Here is a 21,751-nt window from a genome sequence, read left to right as displayed (position 1 = left end):
ATATTTTTTTAAACTTATTTTAGAGTAGTTGTGGATGTCATTGCGACGTGAGCAACCAAATAGATATAAAAGAGTAAATAAAGAAAGTTATATTTTATTTTTAGATAATCTGTATATATTTTTAGAAAAAAACAAAAGTCTAAATTAGATGTCATGCAACGCGAGCGGTCGAACAGACACCAAAAAAATGGGAAAAAAATTAATGATTTAAAAAAAATAATAAAAAAATTGATAAAAATAAATCAAAAGAAGAAATAATAAACTAGCAGCTACGTACCTTAAAAAATGTTCAATATCTCCTCACCTTTTCTCTTTTTCTTATTCTTTGCCTCCTTTTCTAATATTTTTGTTTTTTTTTTTTCTAGAGAGATAAAGATTAGGGGTGTATGTTTGTGTGGGTGGTAATGAGAGAAAGAGAGAGTGTAGAAAATGTATTTTTTTCTTTTTTCTACCTCCTTTAATATGTTTTTTGTAAAGAGAGATTAAAAAGAGGTGTGTATGTGGGAGTGGTGATGGGAAAAAATTAGAGTAGTGTAGAGGATTTTTCTTTTTTTGGTATGACAGAGTGCATATTTATACTTACACCTTACAATATCAATGCAATCCCAGTCTTAATTGTAACGAACAATATAAGGAAGGAATTGGTCATGATAGCAACACATCATCAGAATCAAATCATAGTAAATCAGAGCACAAAATCAATCCCAATTAGTAATATTGATTCTAACCATTGACAAATCAGAGCACAAAATCAATCCCAATTAGTAATATTGATTATAACCATTTGAATAAATATTTCTAATTATTAGAATCATATAACTAATTTCTCTTCTAGAAACAATGTTAAGAAGCAGGTTGAGTTGTTGGGCTCATGGGAATGAGTGCAATAATTAATAACAAATTGGGTTCTTCCCTCTTTATTCCTTTTTTTTCTTGTTTTTTTTTTCTCTTTTTTCTTTTTTTTCAAAGTTCATGTTTGAAAATCTTTTTGAAGAAAATTTTGTTTCACATTTTTTTATTTTCCATTAACTAAAAAACCCTTTTTTTATTTTTTTTTATTTTTTTCGAAAATAAATTTTTTCAGGCAGACAAAATTGGGTGTTGACAGCTGCCCCTCTTTACTTAGATTTTATTAGATAATTTGAAATTTTGACTTTTTCATATTATCGTAATAAAAGATAAATAAAGATAAAAACACTAATTTCGTTCAAGTTTCAAAAGAAGACAAATTTGAAGACAAATTTAACCATACCAAGTAGAGGGTCTCGGTTTGACACACTAATTTTTTTTGTTTTTTTTTTTTACTTTCTGAAAAAACCAAATTAGACCAATCCCGTTGAGAGGGTTTATTCAAAAGATTCGGTGACCATTACCATGTAGAGGGCCTGGATTTGAAAATTTTTTTTTTTATATATTTTGTTGAGAAAAGATTAGACCAATCCCGAGGAGAGGGTCTATATCCAAAAGATTCAGTGACCATTACCATGTAGAGGGTCACGATTTGACAAACCATATTCTTTTTGTACTTTCACTTCTTGAAAGGGAGATTAGACCAATCCTGAGGAGAGGGTCTATATCTAAAGAATTCGATGACCATTACCATGTAGAGGGTCCCGATTCGAAAAAAAAAAACAATGACCATTGTCTCGCAGATGACCTCAATGGGATATAAGAAATTAATGACCATTGACTCGCAGAGGGTCTTGATGTAAAGAGATCGATGACAATTGCCTCACAAAGGGCCTCGCAGAGGGCCTCGACATAAGAAATCAATGATCATTGCTTCCCAGAGGGTCTTGATGTAAAGAGATCGGTGACCATTGCCTCGCAGAGGGCCTCGATGTGACACAAGAAATCAATGACCATTGCTTTGAAGAGGGTCTTGATGTAAAGAGATCGATGACCATTGTCTCGCAGAGGGCCTCGATGTGACATAAGAAATCAATTACCATTGCTTTGCAGAGGGTCTTGATATAAAGAGATCCATGGCCATTGCCTCGGAGAGGGCCTCGATGTGACATAAGAAATCAATGACCATTGCCTTGTAGAGGGTCTTGATGTATATAAAGAGAACCTGAATTTTGCTTTTGAAGTGTCGACAAACATTGCGTGTATGTCTAACATTGGTGAGACTTACACAAAAAATTATCATTGTTGACTTTTTTTGAATTGATTTTCAATGATTTTGTGGATTATGATGGATGACATGTTATGATTTTCTTTTTGAACCTATATGATGATGCATACATGGATGCGTGGATGCATGGGTGGAATTTGCTTTTTTTTTTCATTTTCCTTTATTTTAATTTGAGAGCAAGGAAAACTAGGCTTAGAGGCTAGAAAAAAAAACTGTGAGGCCAAACAAAATTGGGTTTAGGGGCCAGTGTGGAAACTGGGTTTGAGGTTAGTGTGAAATCTGGACTTAGGAACCAGTGTGGAAGTTGGGTTTGGGGGCCAGTGTGGAAACTGGGCTTGGGTGTTGACTATCAAGAAGTTTGAGTTGACCATGTAGTTGTTTATTCATGAAGTTGATGTACTCAATGCATATATGGATGATGGCTTGGTATGATGCATGAAATACCTTATGTATGAATTTTCCTTTTGTATATTTTCGAAAACAAATTCGAATTGACCCCCATTTCATTGTTATTTCGAATTCATGGAATCATTCTACTTTGAATTTTTTTTACTTTTTCAAATCATTTCTTTGGTCTAATCAGTTTACTAACAAACACTTTTTTAATCATTTTTTTGAAACACTATTTGAATGACATGCATGAAATTGCCAAGGGCTTGAAAAGGTTTGGATGAGGTAATGAAGATTAACTAGGGAGTTGCCCCAATTTGAATTGGTCTCGGGACACAAAATGTGTTTGGGCTTTCCCAGTAATGGATGGTATGAAGAAAATGATTGGGATTTAAAAAAAAAATTGCCCCTGGTGTGAGAGTCAAGGATAGTCTTAGGGTACAAAAGCGTGTTTGACTTTTCCCAAATGAGGAGATTAAAAAATGACAGGGTCTTCACAAGTTGCTCCTGATGTGATCACAGTCTTCAATGTAAATAAATGCCCCAATTCAAAATGAATGATGGGATATATGAATCACAAACAAAGTGACTGCCCCAGTTTGGGTTTGGGATTGATAAAGATGGACTATGTTAAGGTTGGTCAAGGTTTAGGCTTAGAGTGGAGGATACTGTATGAGCAAAAATGGAATTTCATGAAGAATGAATTGAAAGGGGACAACCGAAGTTTAGCTTAATTGCCTGATTGTGCATGCTAATTTTGTAGTTTTGAAAACATGTCAACCAAATATAAACTGCCCCAGTGTTTAAAAGAAAATCTTTGAACACACTTTTTTAATCTCTTTTTTTTTATAATTTTTTTTAGAACAAACCTGTTAGCAAATCAAAATTTTCCTCTAAATAAAACCTTCGAAAGATAATAATCAATCTTTGATCTGTGTGGACTTTATTAGGCTTGTATTGTGGCCAAGGCTAGGGGTATGGAAGTAAATGATAGTAAAGGCCCAAACAAGTGATGTGAGGATTGTTTCAACAAGGATCTTTGAATAATGTTTCATTCAGAATTTGTTTGACTTCATTTCGTTAACCTTTTTTTTCTTTCTATATTTTGACATTTTATTCTCATTCTTTAAACTTTTGCTTTTTTTTTTCTATATAACCATGTCCTTTCTTTCTTTTTTTGTTGATATTTTTGTATTGGTGAACTACAAGTTGGATGAAACAAATGCAAACATTATGTCAATCCTCAGTGGGAGGGTGATCCTTGTTTATGGTAATTTGAAAGAAATTTTTTGGAAGGCTCAAACTGGGTAGCAAAGGATAATTACTTTTGTTTTTTTTTTTGGATAAAGAAACATGGCCACACATCATTTCAAAACATGATTGTTTTTTCTAAAAAAAAATTAATTCACAAGAAAATAATTGATTTCATCTTACATGATGTCCCTTGTTTGGTTCTCTTTTCTCACTTTTTTTGTCTTATTTTTTGCCTAGACTGTCCTTCAAAGTTGTTAGTCTAGCGAACTTTTCTTTCCTTTGTATTTTTTTTTTGTTCAGAGAGTTTCTTGAAATCATTTTAAGGTATGTGTCCCCTTTATGATGATTCTCCATGGAAATGAAAATAAGGTTTATGATGGAAGAGAGATGGATAGGAAAATAAATTTGAGCAATTTCATGTATGCAAGACTATATGATGCTTCAAAAGACATGATAACAAACAAAATTTTATTTCTTTATTCAATCCACTGATTTGACCAAAAAATGTTTTATTATTTTTTCCATTTTTCATAAGAAAGATTCCAAGAATTTGGTGATAAGAAAAGTGAGAAACAATTTGAACTTATTGTAGTGCAAAGTTTTTTGTTTTTTTTTTTTAAATTTATGTTGATGCATGCTATGTGTTTGAATCTTTGGATAACATATCATGAATGACCACAAAATGGAATGCAATGCATGTTTGTTGTGCCTCACAGGGGCACTTATTCACATGATATGCTAATGAAATATATGTTTATAGCTAATAATGGTGTGATTGTGATGCATTTATTATTATATACAAGGAAATGTGAGGGTAAAGGACACCAATAGTCTCCCTTTAGTACCTTTATTTAACATCGGTTTGATGCTTAAAGTTCTAAGGAAAATATATGTGCTCACAAGGATAGTTCCCTAATACCTAAATATCAAGGTCACTAGAGCTATGACCCACTTCATGGTATTTCCCACGACAGTTGGTAAACAACAAGAAGTGGGAGTACCAATGAAGCAAACAAAATCTAGCCGGGGTTCTCACAATGACCACTTGGGAAGTACATTCACTGTGACACTGCTACACAATCCCCTCTAATTCTAAGCAACTCAGACCCGAGTATAGGGCCCCACTCATGTAATGAATAAAATGTGTGTATGTGTGAAGGGAGAACACAATGTATACCTAAACCCACACTTGGCAATTATTCCAAATACAAAAATAAAGAAGAATATACACATACAATTATTCTAAATATAAAAAAAACACATACAAAAAAAAATAAGAAAGAAAAAATATGAAGAAAAATCACATCAATTTTGCACATCCAAATAAATGGTCTGACTCTCTAGCATCCTCAGTGGAGTCGCCATCTGTCGCAACCAAAATCGCGACGGGACGACGAACCAAAAAAATAAAATTTGTAAAAACAGGGTTACGTAGTTCTTTTTGAAAAATCTATTTGGAAAATTATTTGAAATTGATTTAATTTGTTTTATAATTTTGAAAATCTTTTTATTTAAGTTTTAGTATTATTTTAAAATTAGTGTCATGCGACGCGAGCGGCCGGATAGACACTTCAAATAAATTTTTTTTTCTAATCTTTTATTTTTTATTTTTTTAATCATTTATAAATTTTTAATATTTTTTTTAAACTTATTTTAGAGTAATTGTGGATGTCATTACGACGTGAGCAACCAAATAGATATAAAAGAGTAAACAAAGAAAGTTATATTTTATTTTTAGATCATCTGTATATATTTTTAGAAAAAAACAAAAGTCTAAATTAGTTGTCATGCAACGCGAGCGATCGAACAGACACCAAAAAAATGGGAAAAAAATTAATGATTTAAAAAGAATAATAAAAAATTGATAAAAATAAATCAAAAGAAAAAATAATGAACTAGCAGTTGCGTACCTTAAAAAATGTTCAATATCTCCTCACCTTTTCTCTTTTTCTTATTCTTTGCCTCCTTTTCTAATATTTTTTTTGTTTTTTTTTCTAGAGAGATAAAGATGAGAGGTGTTTGTCTATGTGGGTGGTAATGAGAGAAAGAGAGTGTAGAAAATGTTTTTTTTTTTCTTTTTTCTACCTCCTTCAATATGTTTTTTTTAAAGAGAGATTAAAAAGAGGTGTGTATGTGGGAGTGGTGATGGGAAAGAATTAGAGTAGTGTAGAGAATTTTTCTTTTTTCGGTATGACAGAGTGCGTATTTATACTCACACCTTACGATATCAATGCAATCTCAGTCTTAATTGTAAAGAACAATATAAGGAAGGAATCGGTCATGATAGCAACACATCATGAGAATCCAAATTATAGTAAATCAGAGCACAAAATCAATCCCAATTAGTAATATTGATTCTAACCATTAACAAATCAGAGCACAAAATCAATCCCAATTAGTAGTATTGATTATAACCATTTAAAGAAATATTTCTTCTAATTATTAGAATCATATCACTAATTTCTCTTCTAGGAACAAGGGTAAAAAGCAGGTTGAGTTGTTGGGCTCATGGGAAGGAGTACAATAATTAATAACAAATTGGGTTCTTCTCTCTTTATTCCTTTTTTTTCTCTTTTTTCTTTTTTTTTAAAGTTGATGTTTGAAAATATTTTTGAAGAAAATTTTGTTTCACATTTTTTTATTTTTCATTAACTAAAAAACCTTTTTTTTATTTTTTTCGAAAATAAATTTATTCACCCAGACCAAATTAGGTGTTGACACTTATAATATATTTATTTTCTGATTTAGATTTTTACAAAATTTTATTTATTTATAATTTTAATAATATTTGTAATCCTTGTAGAATTAAACATTTATTGGTTCCTTTTATTTTAAAATATATTGTTTTTGTCCTATTATATTTAAGATAGGGTAAGTTCTTCAATGTGAACTTGTAAGGTCATTGGTGAATAATGACGTAACCTAAAATTGTTAGATGAAATTGTATAGGATTAAAAGCATTTCTTTTAATAATATAAAAGTAAACCATAAAGCATTTATATTAGGAAAACTACAAACAATGTTTAAGCTATTAAAATATAGGCTTAAATACCTTTTTGGTACTCATTTTCGTAGTGTTTGTTGTGAATGGTCCTCATTTTCACAGAATGGTTAAAATGGTCCTCATTTTTACAGAATGTTTAGAATGGTCCTCATTTTCGCCGCAATTCGTGTTTTATTTGGTCCTTTTCTGTAACGCCGTTTAAATCATTAACGGAGTATTGTACATGTGGCACGATTTGTATTAGGGTGTATTACGTGTATTGTACATGTGGCTTAATTAGATATTTGGGGATAAATAAGTGAGCTAGGGTTTTGGTAGGGAATGTTTGGGCAGTTGGTGAGTTTTGACAATTTTGTTCCTTCATTCCCAATTGGTATTGCTGCAATCTTCTTCTTCCTGCAATCCCATTATATAGGTATGTTACGGTCTCAATCTTCTTCCTTTACCTCTGGTTGTAATCGTTGGAGGCAACCGTGTTGTATCACTTCGTGCACTATTGGTGGTTCAACGAGAAACGAATTAACCCCGATTTGTAGTTGCAGAGAGATGGCTGCTTTGAGGATGGCAAGAACTCCAAAGAATATTGGTAGAAAATTTTGGGTACAATCTATTTTTATTTTTGTGTTAATAATAAATTGGTTTTAATTTTTGGTTTATTGATTTACAGAGTGGTGGTTCCAATAATGTGGGCTGCAACTTTTCCAAATGGTGGTGTTGATGAAAAGGATGTCATCATCATGACACAAATGAGGCAGATTAATGATTTGGAGAAGTCATTGAAGGTTGCTGAGAAGAGGCTGCAATTAGTAATAGGGTTCACTTGAGTTGTTATTGTATTATTCGTACTGTTATTGTGTGTAATTAAGCCCTAGCTCACTTATTTATCCCCAAATATCTAATTAAGCCACTTGTACAGTACATGTAACCCACCCTAATACAAACCGTACCACATGTACAATGCTCCGTTAATGATTTAAACGGCGTTACAGAAAAGGACCAAATAAAACACGAATTGCGAAAATGAGGACCATTCTAAACATTCGGTAAAAATGAGGACCATTTTAAACATTCTGTGAAAATGAGGACCATCCGCAACAAACACTATGAAAATGAGGACCAAAAAGGTATTTAAGCCTAAAATATATAAACCAATTTTTCCTTGCATCACTTCACTGTATCATCTCCTTTGGTTCATAGAAAAACAGTTCATCGTCAAGTTGTAAGTCACATATCTGTTTACCATAATAGTGCAAGAAAACATTTTAATCGTTTGAACTTATTGAACTTAGCAATAAATGTAATGAGGTATAGCGATACAAGTGACTGGTTATTGTTTGGGACATTTGGAATCATAAAAATAAGGTCATTTTTAAAAATGCTAAAGTAGACGTTGAGGAAGTTTTTATATTAGCACAAACTAAAGTTTGGGCATAAATCAGAAAATAAGTATTCAACAACTAAATGTCTATTTTGACTGGTGTCTATGTCCAATCACATGTTTATTCATTCTTTAAATAAGCAGAACAAGAAAATGCTCTCAGTTTCGTCATTTGTTTAACATATAAGAGTTGATACAAAACAACATCTTTTTTCAGCGTTTTCAAGATTGCTATTGCAGATTCGTCTTTGAAAGTGGAAAGAATTATTTTATGCCACCTTTTGAAGGAAAGGAATATACTCACATTTAGGACGCAGATGCCAACAATCATGTTCTTAAGGTTCTAGTTTTGAAGGTCAATACTGTAGAAGTTTTTATGTAAAAGTCCTTGTTATTTTGTCAAGGAGTTCATTCTAATTAAGTTTGTGGTTGCTAATTTTTCGTTGAGTGTGAACCTTTATCCTTTCTTTTGTCTGTTATTATATTTACTAGTATTCTCTTTTCTTTTATTTTTCTTTTATTTGTTTTATAAGAATTGGGACAACCCGAACCTTTTTTGGATTCATATTTTTTATTATTCGTAAAAAAAATTGTCTGTCACATCTAGAGATGGCAAATAAACCCGTCCCCATGGGTATTGCCTGAACCCGTCCCCGTTTTGACGGGGAATCCCCGCATTGACTGGGTATGGGTATGGGTATGGGGAATCACCGACTTTTTCAATTGGGTATGGGGATGGGTATGGGGATGTACGTATCCCTGCCATAATACCCGTCCCCGCCATATCTCCATCTCCATTTAAATTATTAAAATATTCATAATTAATTAAGTAACTATATATATATATATATATATATATATATATATATATATACTTTCTATTTTTTATTTCTTTTAATTATTTGGTTTGTTATGAAACTCATTCGCATATCTAATATATTTTTTATCTTATCATAACTTTTATGTAATTATGTTAAAATGATTTATGTTAATTAAAAATTTTTTATGCCTCACATTTGAATATTTCTATTATTTTTTAATATTTTTATTTATTATATATTTTCCTTTCACATGAGAATGTTTATACTATCAATTTAAGGTAATATAAAAAAATTATTTACTTATTATTATTAATTTTTGTTTAATTTGAAGAACTCTTTTGTTTCATTAAAATAATTTTCGTTATTTTTCAACTATTGAGTATATATGTTGATATTTGAAAAGTTTTCTTAGTTCTCTAAGGTATTTTTCATCTTATCATACCTTAATTATACATTTGATTTTCTTTGTGCGATTTCTTTCGATAGTCTCTCAAATTATTTCTAAAACACACATTTGTTAATTTTTTAATATTTTTATTTATTGTTTATTTTCATCATGTAGAATAATATTTCAATATATTCTATCTAATTATTTTTTATTTTATAACTCATTATTAATCATACTATAATTTTTTCATTTTAAATTATGTTTGAAGTGGTTAAAATTATATATATATATATATATATATATATATATATAATGATATTTGGGAATAATATATGATAATTCACTACAAAAAAAACATGAAATAGTGACCGATTTAGTCAATAACCCATATGAATCACTATTTTCCGTCATTGGTGGTAGTAGTTGATTTATTGACTGAATAAGTGATTAAATTAGTTATTGAATCGGTACTTGATTTAGTGACCAATTTAATTACTAATTTATTTGTAATTTAGTGACAAATTTTTTGGGCACTAATGATATTTCTATTTAATTTTAACCACTTCAAACATAATTTAATAATTTGTTCTCTAAGGTATTTTTCATCTTATCATACCTTAATTATACGTTTAATTTCCTTTGTGTGATTTCTTTCGATAGTCTCTCAAATTATTTCTAAAACACACATTTGTTAGTTTTTTTAATATTTTTATTTATTGTTTATTTTCATCGTGTAGAATAATATTTCAATATATTCTATCTAATTATTTTTTATTTTATAACTCATTATTAATCATACTGTACTTTTTTTACTTTAAATTATGTTTGAAGTGGTTAAAATTATATATATATATATATATATAATGATATTTAGGAATAATATATGATAATTCACTACAAGAAAAACATGAAATATTGACTGATTTAGTCATTAACCCATATCAATCACTATTTTTCATCATTGGTGGTAATAGTTGATTTATTGTCTGAATCAGTGATTAAATATTAGTGACCGATTCAATGATTGAATCGGTACTTGATTTAGTGACCAATTTAATTACTAATTTATTTGTAATTTAGTGACAAATATTTTGGGCACTAATGATATTTCTATTTAATTTTAATCACTTCAAACATAATTTAATAATTTGTTCTCTAAGATATTTTTCATCTTATCATACCTTAATTATACATTTGATTTCCTTTGTGCGATTTCTTTCGATAGTCTCTCAAATTATTTCTAAAACACACATTTGTTAGTTTTTTAATATTTTTATTTATTGTTTATTTTCATCATTTAGAATAATATTTTGATATATTCTATCTAATTTTTTTTATTTTATAACTCATTATTAATCATATTGTAATTTTTTTTCACTTTAATTGTATAAATAACTTTTATTTACTACAATATAAAAATTTAATGTAATTGTTATGAATATTTTTTTGTCACTATCCAACATATATTGAAGTTTAAAAGATACAAAATCTATGTCAAAAATTTATTATTGTGTTTATTATTTGTTCTTGGTGTCATTTTGATCAAATGATGTATTATAACTTTTATTAGTGTATAAAAAAGAGATTCATTAGAATTTAAAAAATTGAACGAAACAAACATTTAAAATATATTTTAATTTAAATATTTGTTTTCCTTTTATATTTTTTTGAAATATTTTTTAATTTTATCAACTAAGTTTCATTAATGTTGTAGTTTGCAAATTTAATAAATGTTTTGGTTCTCATGAAATTTTATTTGGTATTCAAATATAACATGTAGACAATTATAATTTATTTCAAAGTATTTGATATGGAAGAAACAATCATCCTCCTAATATTGAATATTTGATAATATTATGTTTTCTTTATCGTAATTTTTTTCTCTTATAAAAATTAATTAATATTGAAGTTGTTAGAACACGGGTACGGGTATGGGTACGAGATTATACCCGTTACCCGGTGGGGATGGGGATGGGACAAAAGTTTAATACCCGTTGGGTTGGGTATGAGGATGGTGATGAATTTTTTTTGTAGGAATGGGTATGGGATAGCGAAACCCGTCCCCGCTCCGCCCCGTTGCCATCCTTAGTCACATCTAATGTTTGATGTACATAACAATTTTGAAAGAATAAATCGATATCCAACGAAATATTAGGTAACTTTTCAATGAAATTAAAAAAATATCAAATTATTTTTTAATAATTGACAAAATTTTGACTAATGAATAAAAGAAAAAGCTTGATGTAATTTAGAAAGAGAAAAAAAAATATTTGGTATAAATTAAAAAACATTTTATCAAATTTTGTCAAAAAGAATTTGTTAAGTTATCGTAATCCAAGAAATATATAATTTTCCGACGTATCTAGATTAGCTATTCGTAGTGTCAAATGTTGAACTACATTATTAACACGCGAGTCTATTTTCATTACACTTTTATAACTTGATAAGGTCAATATTGTGATGTTTGTAAATTGAAGGTAGGTACACTCACGGTAAGAAAAATATTTTATAGTGGCCTATATTTACTCGCGTTTAGATAAAACCGACATTACGTTTTAAAAAATTAAATTTAATATGTATGTAGAGTTATTTAATACTGTCGGAAAGTTTTGGATTTAATTTGTGTTTTTTTCTTTCTTCTCGTTACATCGTTGTAAAAGTTCATGTATTATATAATATTCGCTTCTTTCTAACTTTTTCTAGTAATATTCTTTGTCCTAAAAACTCAAATAATTATCAATAAAAAATACCTATTGTAAATTTGTCAAAGAGAAATATTTTGCTATTGCAATTGGTATAATTAATATTTTTTTAAAGTGTACATTATTTTAATATACAAAATAACATGAGATGGAAGGAGTGTTCTATCTTTTTTGACACAAGGAGTATTTTAACAACATACGAAATGTTTTAATATATTAATAATAATCGTATAAACGAATGCATAAGAAAGTAATCATGAAGCGAAACAGCTTTAATATTTATTTTGTATTAGGAATTAAGCTAATGACTTATGTTACATTGACATCAAGCAAAAGTAAGATAAATAAACAAAAAGAAAGATTTATTTTCTTCAGGAGTGATTTTTTCAGAATCACTGTAAAATAAAAATTTGTTATTCATCTATTGTTATCAAATACCACATCCAATTACATTAGATAATTATTAAAAAATAATAAAAAAATGTTTTGGCATATAAGAAAATAGGTGGGCTTTCCTTGGAGGCTGAGTGAAACCCAATAACGCTTGGCCCAGAGAGCCACTCTTATACTCTCAGCCACTCTTATGTAAGAAAAAGATGCACAAAAGCAGATAGGGTTTTTCTTCATTACTATACCTTTTGTTTTTTTGTTTTATTTTTTAGACAAAAAAATTATAATTAAAAGAAAGAAGAAGAAAAGGAACAAAACAAAAGGATATGTTTTTCATTTTTTTTTCTTTTATTGTTTTCCAGGTTTCTTATAAATCTTTCTTCATATATAAATACAAGGTAAAAGAAAATTGTAATTTTTATTTTGACTGAAAAAATAAGCTCCATACGAGTTTTAAAGTTTTGAAGCAACTGTTTGACCAGTAGAAGAGGAAAGAAAGGAATAGATTCTGAAAATTTATCAAACACTTTAAGTATTTCTCAGTATTCTCCTACTAGTTAACTTAATATTTTTTTGTCAATTCCCAAAAAATAAATCAACAAAACAAAACCATTACAAATTTTATGAGGTGAAATAAATTTTGAAGACCATTCCCGAAGGTGGTAGTAGTGAGATAAAAACAAACATAGCGAGGTTGTCCAAGTGTTGGGTCCAGAACTTTCACACTCTCTCTCAAACTCTCAAGACCCTTCTCCACCTTTCACATCCCCTCTCTATATATTCAACAATTCCACATCTCACACTCATCAACAACACCAATCGATCATCGTTAATCAATCCCACATTGTCTTTTCTTTCGTCAATCCCAATGGCTCAAACACTGTCAACTTCATCACTTCTACTGTCACCAAAAACAGGGTACTCTGTTAAACCCAAGAACAATGTTGTTACACCTTGCATGGCCTCTTTTCCGTCGAGGAAAGAGTTTCCTAGGCTACAAAGAATGAGGGTTCAGGCTTCTGGTGATAACAAAGACCACTCTGTGGAAGTGCAACACGTTAACAAGGGCGACCAAACTACTGCGGTTGAGAGAAAGCCACGTAGAACTGCCCTCGACATTTCCCCTTTTGGTAAGATTACCATTCTTATTCGCACAAATGTACTATCCACAATTACCCACAAACCGTGACAAGCATAACGAAGAGAAATAAATAACTATAGAAAAAGTCAAGAAAATCCTAGTTAAGTCAATTTCTACAGATACCTAAAATCTAAGCAAACTCATATGAAAACAACATTTCAATGTTTGATATTTAAGTGATCCATTGTGAGTTTATAATACGATACGTGTCTTTGAGTGAGGAAAAGTGATGGTAGCTACGTTTACCTGAACTTGCTTCCAACATAGTTAAACATGTACACTGACATGTAGTGTGGTCTATTGCAGGTCTCTTGGACCCGTGGTCACCCATGAGGAGTATGCGCCAGATTTTGGATTCAATGGACCGAATTTTCGAAGATACCATGACTTTCCCCGGAAGAAACGTGGGAGGAGGTGAGATGCGTGCCCCTTGGGACATCAAAGATGAAGAACACGAGATCAGAATGAGGTTTGACATGCCAGGTCTTTCTAAGGAAAATGTTAAGGTATCGGTGGAGGACGATGTGCTTGTCATAAATGGTGGTCACAAGAGTGAACAAGAACAAGGTGGTGATGACTCTTGGTCCAGCAGGAGCTATAGTTCCTATAACACCCGTCTGAAGCTTCCAGATAACTGCGAGAAGGACAAGGTTAAGGCAGAGTTGAAAAATGGCGTGCTTTATATCACCATTCCCAAGATCAAGGTTGAACGCAAGGTTATTGATGTGGAAGTTCATTGAGATGCTTATGCTTTGTGCTTTGCGACGCTGTAATTTACCATACATACCCATCATATACGGGTAAAATATGTGGTATTAAGTGTGTAAAAAAGTTGAAATAAATTGCTGTTGCAAAATTTTCTAGCAAATGTCAGTTTCCTCCTCTTACTAATTCATAAGATGAAAAATCTGTTTTGCTAAATCATGTCTTTGGAACATCAAATTGGTTATGAGCCATAAAAAGATGTGAAAAGAAACTAATCCTTAGCATGTGTATATCTTAATTAGGAGTTTAATTACTTAATCCGTGACAAAAACTTAATGAGAAACCTGTACAAAAGAAAAAGGGAATGCAAAATTCAGAAACTGCCCGTAAATATTTTTCTATGCTAGGTTCTCTGTCTGCCTTTACATATTTCTATCAGTTTTTACAACCAAACTTCCTTAAAAAAAGAAAGAGTTAAGCATAAAGCATTACAACAACGGCCAAAGAAGGTACTATAACGAGGGAAGAAAGGAAATGAAAGGTGAAACAGCCAGAAAATTAAGAGAAATAGATAGGATTTCTATGTTGTATGTTACTCATTCTCTTCGGGAATAGAGTCCAATTTGGACTTCCGATTGTTCAGAAACTTAACACCAACCGTTTGAACCTCTGATAGAATATCCTCTACGGAGATCTGTTTGTTCACCAACCGCTCAAGTTGCTGCTTCGTTATGATAACTTTGATCCTCTTTATCCCACCATCTGTCTCAGAGTTCCTTAAAGATGCAAGATTTGACGGGGAACGCAAAGAAGGAAGCAAGTAGTACAATCTCCCCGACTTCAATTCATGATCAGGTGAAAGAGGTTCTGTGATTTTCTTTGAAACTCCAACACCATAAGCTGGATAGTTTGTCAAGATATCTTTGACATGAATTGGGGGGCCAAACTCTAGTATCTTCCCATCTGGTTTAGCTACCCTGACAATCTTAACCTTTTTTGGCATGATGCAAAACCCTGAACTGGGTTTATAGAGAACAACACAATTGCCCATTTTATTGTAAAGGGTGTATAAATCAGGTGGTTGAAGACCAAAAGCGAAGTTGTTAGAGAAAGCTATAAAGATAACTGCATGGAACTGTGAATATGTGTATGTGAGAGAGAGAGCAGGTGAAGGGAGAGGCAGTTTGAGTGAGAAAATGAAAGGAAAGCATGTGAGATATATAGTGAGGTAGGATCCTTAAAAAAATGGAGGGGTTTGTTTCGTGTGGAGTGGAGTAGAAAGGTGACTTTCCGTTGAGAAAGAAACTTGTGGATTAGGGCGAGAAAGTATGAGTAAGTAAAATATGTTTTGTGTAGAGAATGCAAAATGAAAGATTTGTCAACACGCATGCACCATAGGTCGGTTTAGTGGGAAAGTAGCAGAATATTGCATTGCTCATTTAACTATTTTTTTTTCATCCCTCCAGAACCCAACTGATGCAGCATTTATACTCCTATATGATTTTGCATAGTATATGGTTGTGCCATAACAGTCTATGCACTTGAAAAATCATGCAAGTGGCCTCATTTGATTGGGTGGGCATGCAGAAGCTTGGCTTAGCTTTGGGACCAAACTACCATGCCCCAGTTAGGTGGGGAAGAAAAAAATCTACTACAACTAGATATAAGGTTCAGTGGTATTTTTGTTCCTTTTATATTCAAGTGCAAGAAAAAAAAATCTTACTTTTGAACCACATGGTTAGACCCTTTCTTTAACACAATAGCAGATTTAAAGATTCAAACTCTATCAGTTGATTTACGCTGTTGTGATACTTCCAACGACATGTATAGTTATGTTTGTTTACTTTTCTCTAAAATTGCATCAGTTCATGGTTTAAGGTGACGTCCAAGACAATTTTAAAAGCAAAAATTGCTGAATTTTCTCTTAATTGTTTGATACTGATAGAAATGAGAGGCACAACAGAACAAGGGGATGCAACAAAAGAACCTCATTCTTCCTTTGGCTTTCGGTAGGAAGGAAAGCAGAGATTGGATGGTTGAATAAAGAGAGATTATATTAATTCTGTGAGTTAGTCATGCAGGGGCGGTGACGCAACAAATGCAGTTTATATATGTATGGTTCGGGTACTATAAGGAACAAAAGTTTAAGGTTGGGTGTACTTCGATTAATGGCTTTGTTTGTATTTGTCTCTAGAAAAATATAAATTAGTTAACCTCTGCCAACTGCTAACTGCTATTTGGCTGTTTCTCTTACAGAGTCTGTGTAAAAGTAGCTGGTATGTATGTATATATGTGGGGTGGTATATATGTAATAAACAATATATGGTTATTATATCTTTGCCAATAATCTTGCTTAACACATTTTTTCTCACACGCTTTGGGTGAGATAGTTCCATGCTCAGAAAGATGAGGTTGCTTCGGTGTCCAAGAAGTGCTTTATTTATCTTGTCCAAAGAGATAAAGAAGCGAACTTTTAGAAAGGCACCTTGTATTGTCTGAAGCTTAATTATTCAAATTCATATTTTACTTTCCATCAGTATACAATTGAGAATTTACTTCTCTATCTAACCACTAAATGAAAATACCGATGCATTTTAGTGCCTATTATAGTTGATTTATTCGCTACTAATTTTTCTTAATCGGCAATAACAAATAAATTGAAAGAAGACAATAGGTTGTCCAACCCTTATAAAAAAACATAAAAAAATAAAATAAAATAAAGAGAAAAAAACAAAGATAGCCACCTCATAAGTATTTTCTCTTACAAATTTAAAACAAAATATAAAAATCAAAATCTCTCGCAAAAAACAGACTCAAAAAGAATTCCTAACAACCACAATACCAACCAAAACAACATATAGTTGAACAAATAACAAAAGTGTTCCTCACATCTAAAGTTGTAATTATATAAACTTTCTTTTAGATTGTCTTGTACAATCTCTTTATTAATTATTTTGAAATTAACTTTCCACGACTTGTTAAATTCCTCCTGATTACAGTGGCTCTCACTTTCCTTGCTTTCATCGTTTAATATCTCCATGATTTTCAAAAGCCAGGCATTTAGAGTAGCACTGAACATATGAGCTATTCCATAGGCATCATTTTACTCATGGTTGTTGAAACTTAGGTCCGTCAAGTTCACAAAAATGGTGCCATGAAGGGTTAAAGACTCATTCAAATAATGAGTCTACACCAAAAGAGAAGGGCAACGACCACCTCCCACATAGATAAAAGCAACACAAACATGTATTATACAATGAAGGATAAATCGAAGAGACCAGCATGGCTAAAACCGTTTCTTTTTATGTGATTAAATCCACAATGATTTTAAACATGTGATTGGGCATATACACCAATCAAAATATGAGAAACTAGCTTATGAATATTGATTAGAAATATATGCCTAAACTCTAATTTGTGCAACTGAAAAAAACTCCCTCAATACTACATTTCTGAAAATAATGTTGTTCCTATGAATCCAAATGCTCCAAACTATTGTCATCCATATACATTTCCACACTATATCAAATTTCTTATTTAAACAAAGATGTTTAAATTCAAGAAAATGTATTTTTGCACTATTATGATACCCAAAAAGATGTCCTCTCCAAAAATCACACAAATTCCATGTGTGTAGTTAACCTACAAGTAAAGAATAAATGTAAAACTATTTCACTACAAGATTGACACATGATGTGTATTCTATTACCCAACTCTACACTCATATGTTGTAAGTTGTCTCGTGTGAAAATCTTATTATTACTCACGCTCCAAGAGAAGAGTTTGGATGTTGGTAAGACTTTTATTTTCCAAAAGATATAGTATAAATATGTTTTTTTATCTCTAATTCTACTATTTAACTTCTTATATGCAGATTTTACCATATAATTTTGTGTTTCTCCATCATTCCATGTCCATTCATCTTCTTTATCTCTATTCAAAGTTCTCCCTTCAATCTCATACATGAAAAGAGTCACCATATTCCTCTCCCATTAAAACCATTCTCTCCTCCATGGTAGGTTCCATGTCCATCGGTCACCATTCCAAAATCTAGCATCTCCTAATTTTTCTTCCTTTATAATTGAATTCATATATAGCCTAGGCAACTTTTCTTTTAAGCGGAACTCACATAACCATCTATCTTCCCAAAATTTGATTTTATTACTTGTTCCTAAGTTTCACCTTATGTTATGATCAAACCAATTTCCTTTTTGGCCTTCCCCACATAATCTTCTAATATCTCTCCACCACAATGAGTCATAATTAAGATTTCTTGACTCATCTGATGCTTTCCATGAGTCATATTTAGATATCAAAATTCAGGTTCATCATTTCCAAGTCTCTATTTCCATTTTACTAATAAAGTTATGTTAAACATTTCCAAGTCCTTTACTTTTAGACCACCATCTTCTTTAGTTTTACATATATTTTCCAACTTCACCCATGAAATCTTCCTTCTCTCATGTCTCCATCCCTACAAAATTTCTCTTTGAAGTTTGGTGATAAGTTTCCCCGCACAATTTGGCCTTTTGAAAAGGAATGAAAGATTTTACTAACTTTATTAGGTAGTACAGAGGAATGGAAGATATTTACTAGCCATTATGAATGAGAGAAATAAGTAATTGTAAAAATAATAAAAATGGTGTTGGTGGTTGGAGATTTTACTTCGACTAAAGATAATGTGAGTTATAGTATATAAGTGAGTATAAACCTCACCTTACAAACTAATTTGACAAGGTTAAATTAAACTTAAAATTGACTTCTTAATATAGTATCAAAGTCATGAGTTTGAGTCTATCTTAAAGAAATTTGTTAAATCTATTACATCGCTTCTATTGAAAAATTTATTGTTTATTGCATCTATTATCACTTTACAAGTTAATTTTGTGACATTGAATTAAATTTAAATACATGTATTGATGTATTGATGTATTGATGAGCGATAAAATGATAGTGTATAGGAAGAATCGATATGTACATAGAGACATAGTTTTTGTTGAGTTGCTAAGTATGCATTTACTAGTAGGTGAGACAATAGCCAATAAACAAAGAGAGTTGCTTTAAGTGGTCGTAGGTGGTGTGAGCCGATTTAATAACGTCATTGTCAGAGTGGCTGAAAAGATGAGACAAAGATCTTCTAAATCCACAAAGTCCCTTTTATTATTATTACTTTTCTAAGTTGTTGTTTTCCAACTGACTAACTCCATTCTTTTAAAATGTTTTTCCCTCATTTGCACATCAAACAGACCTAACCCCATCAAAGTTAAAGTCCATTTTTTTTCAGATAAGAATTAAACGCAATAACTATGGGATTAACAAAAACAACTCATTCCCCTAATTCATTTTAAGTCATATATTTATTTTTAGTTTAGTTTAACATCCTTTACAATAATATAAAAGGAAATGCTGGAGACCAAATTTTAAGGACATAATTTTATACTAAATGTGGAATTTAATGTAATAACGGTTAAATGATAATTTCATTTCTTCATGTTAAATTTTTGTTATAATTGAATATCAATAACAACATATTTAAAAAATATGAAAAAAAAATTATATTAACATGAAATTATATATAATTTAAATGAGAATACATTTTAGTCAAATTATAAATTTTGAAAAAAATATATAATACAACCAAAAGATATTAACACGCTATATAAAAAATTTGTTCTAGTTTAAGTCACCACATTATATATTACTAGAGAAAATATGAGTACAATTAAAGTTTAAATGATGATGTTTATTTCCCCACAAGTTGCAATTATATGAAAATTTGAGAATTCATCACACAATTGATATAATTTGTTTTTACATTTTTTTTATGATTTGACAAAATTTGTCATATTGGCATGTTGTATTTTTATATTGTTTAACTTGATTTTTTATTTGATACTTATTAGTGTTGAACTACAAAAATATATGATTTTAGCTTTTAATGTTATTAAGTATTTAATCTTATAATTTATTAGTTTATTATTTAATATATTTATCAAATTTTGAATAACATTTTATTATTATTATTATATATTAATTTAAAGGTGAAAAGAAAGAATAAATATTTTAACAACATAAAAAAACTAGAATTAAAAATAAAAAGTTCCAATTTGAATTTTTTTCTTTCTTTCTAACTGCACACATATTTTTTATACTTGATTTGGATATATTTTTAATATGAAAATTGAATCAAACCATACGGCAAGCATTCCTATTACAGTGTGAAATTATGTTAAATGAAATTTAAACTTTTTCTTCAAAACAACCAAATGATTTAAAAACTAAAAAAGAAATATAAAGTGAATTAAGAAACAGTGATGTTAAAAGTACCTTTTTGCAATTTTTATAGAAGTACAACAGTATCATCCATAATATAATTATGCACATCCACATCCTCATAATCATTAAAAAAAGTTGCATAAATTAGGCAACAAAAGAAAAAAAGTTTCCATGAGTATTTGTTCAAGTTAAACAAACAAGGTATAACGTTTACTATTTACTATATCAAAATAAGAAATTTTAGCCAATTTTGATATGCAAGTGTCAAAACACCAACAATCATTCCAAAGATTAATATAATCACCTTTACCTAGTATCCAAAATGTATTTTCAAGAAGAATACCATATGCACCCTTAATTCCATACTAAATTGATGATAATCTGAAGAACATATATTTCCTATACTTAAACTTAAAAAATCGAATATGCATGAGTTTAGCCCAAGTCATTTTTTCATAAGCAAACTCCCAAGCTAAATGTAGTAGTTATGCTTTATTCTCCAACTTAATATTAGTAATTTACAAACCATCATTCATCTTAGAACCACATAAGATAGATCATTTGACGGTAGAGATGTCAAAACGAGTTTCAACTTGTGAGCCAACCTAGCTCACTATGGGTTTGAACTAGGTTAGGTTGAGAAAATTTTATTTTTTTCAAAAGTGGATTGAACTAAACCTGACTCACTTAATCCACAGGTTAAACGGGTTCGAGCCGGATTGAAAACACTATTAATTTATTTTTACAATTTTAATTTTTTAATTATAATTATTTTCTACTTCTAATTATATTTGTTCACAAATTAATATTTTTAAATACTATAATGTTGCTCAATAATATTTGAATAATTTGAATGTTTAATTTATTTGTTTGTCAAGTTATATACATTAATACTTTAATTTTTAACCACTATCTTTATAATAATATTTCATAATATTTGAAGAATTAGGTGAACACTTTGATTTCACTATTATAAACAATAAACTAAGTCAATTCACTCTCATTGTAGTGCAATAAATATATAAAATAAATTACCTTAATAATTGAACTTTAACGTCGATGTATATACATCTTGAGTTCGGGACTAGACATTAATGGATGATACGATAGCAGGTGACAATAGGCCGAACGAATATCAAATATTGATAGGATAAGCTTTTAAGTA

The 21,751-nt window shown here is 30.3% G+C and overlaps 2 protein-coding genes across 2 annotated transcripts; one reads left to right on the top strand and one right to left on the bottom strand.

The window, feature by feature from the left end:
* Window positions 1-13,186: 13,186 nt before the first annotated feature.
* LOC114162405 (small heat shock protein, chloroplastic) lies at window positions 13,187-14,496 on the top strand. The gene is made up of 2 exons (XM_028046275.1): window positions 13,187-13,594; window positions 13,912-14,496. Exons 1-2 carry the CDS (start codon window positions 13,333-13,335, stop codon window positions 14,343-14,345), a joined length of 696 nt encoding a protein of 231 aa, XP_027902076.1. The 5' UTR covers window positions 13,187-13,332; the 3' UTR covers window positions 14,346-14,496.
* Window positions 14,497-14,682: 186 nt separating this feature from the next.
* Window positions 14,683-15,603, bottom strand: LOC114162404. Its single transcript, XM_028046274.1, has one exon. The coding sequence runs from the start codon at window positions 15,359-15,361 to the stop codon at window positions 14,903-14,905; it is 459 nt and encodes a 152-aa protein (XP_027902075.1). The 5' UTR covers window positions 15,362-15,603; the 3' UTR covers window positions 14,683-14,902.
* Window positions 15,604-21,751: the final 6,148 nt, after the last annotated feature.

This window comes from Vigna unguiculata, chromosome 9 (genome assembly GCF_004118075.2).
Source record: "Vigna unguiculata cultivar IT97K-499-35 chromosome 9, ASM411807v1, whole genome shotgun sequence".
Classification (NCBI taxonomy): Eukaryota; Viridiplantae; Streptophyta; class Magnoliopsida; order Fabales; family Fabaceae; genus Vigna; species Vigna unguiculata.
The sequence above is the reverse complement of the archived record's forward strand: the minus strand, read 5'-3'. Positions and strand labels throughout refer to the sequence as shown.

What these genes read in the sequence shown, in the direction of transcription:
- LOC114162404 (XM_028046274.1), bottom strand. Translation starts at nt 15,361, where the DNA reads ATGGGCAATTGTGTTGTTCTCTATAAACCCAGTTCAGGGTTTTGCATC.
- LOC114162405 (XM_028046275.1), top strand. Translation starts at nt 13,333, where the DNA reads ATGGCTCAAACACTGTCAACTTCATCACTTCTACTGTCACCAAAAACA. An exon ending in CCTCGACATTTCCCCTTTTG is followed by an intron (nt 13,595 to 13,911) that starts GTAAGATTACCA and finishes GGTCTATTGCAG; the next exon opens with GTCTCTTGGACCCGTGGTCA.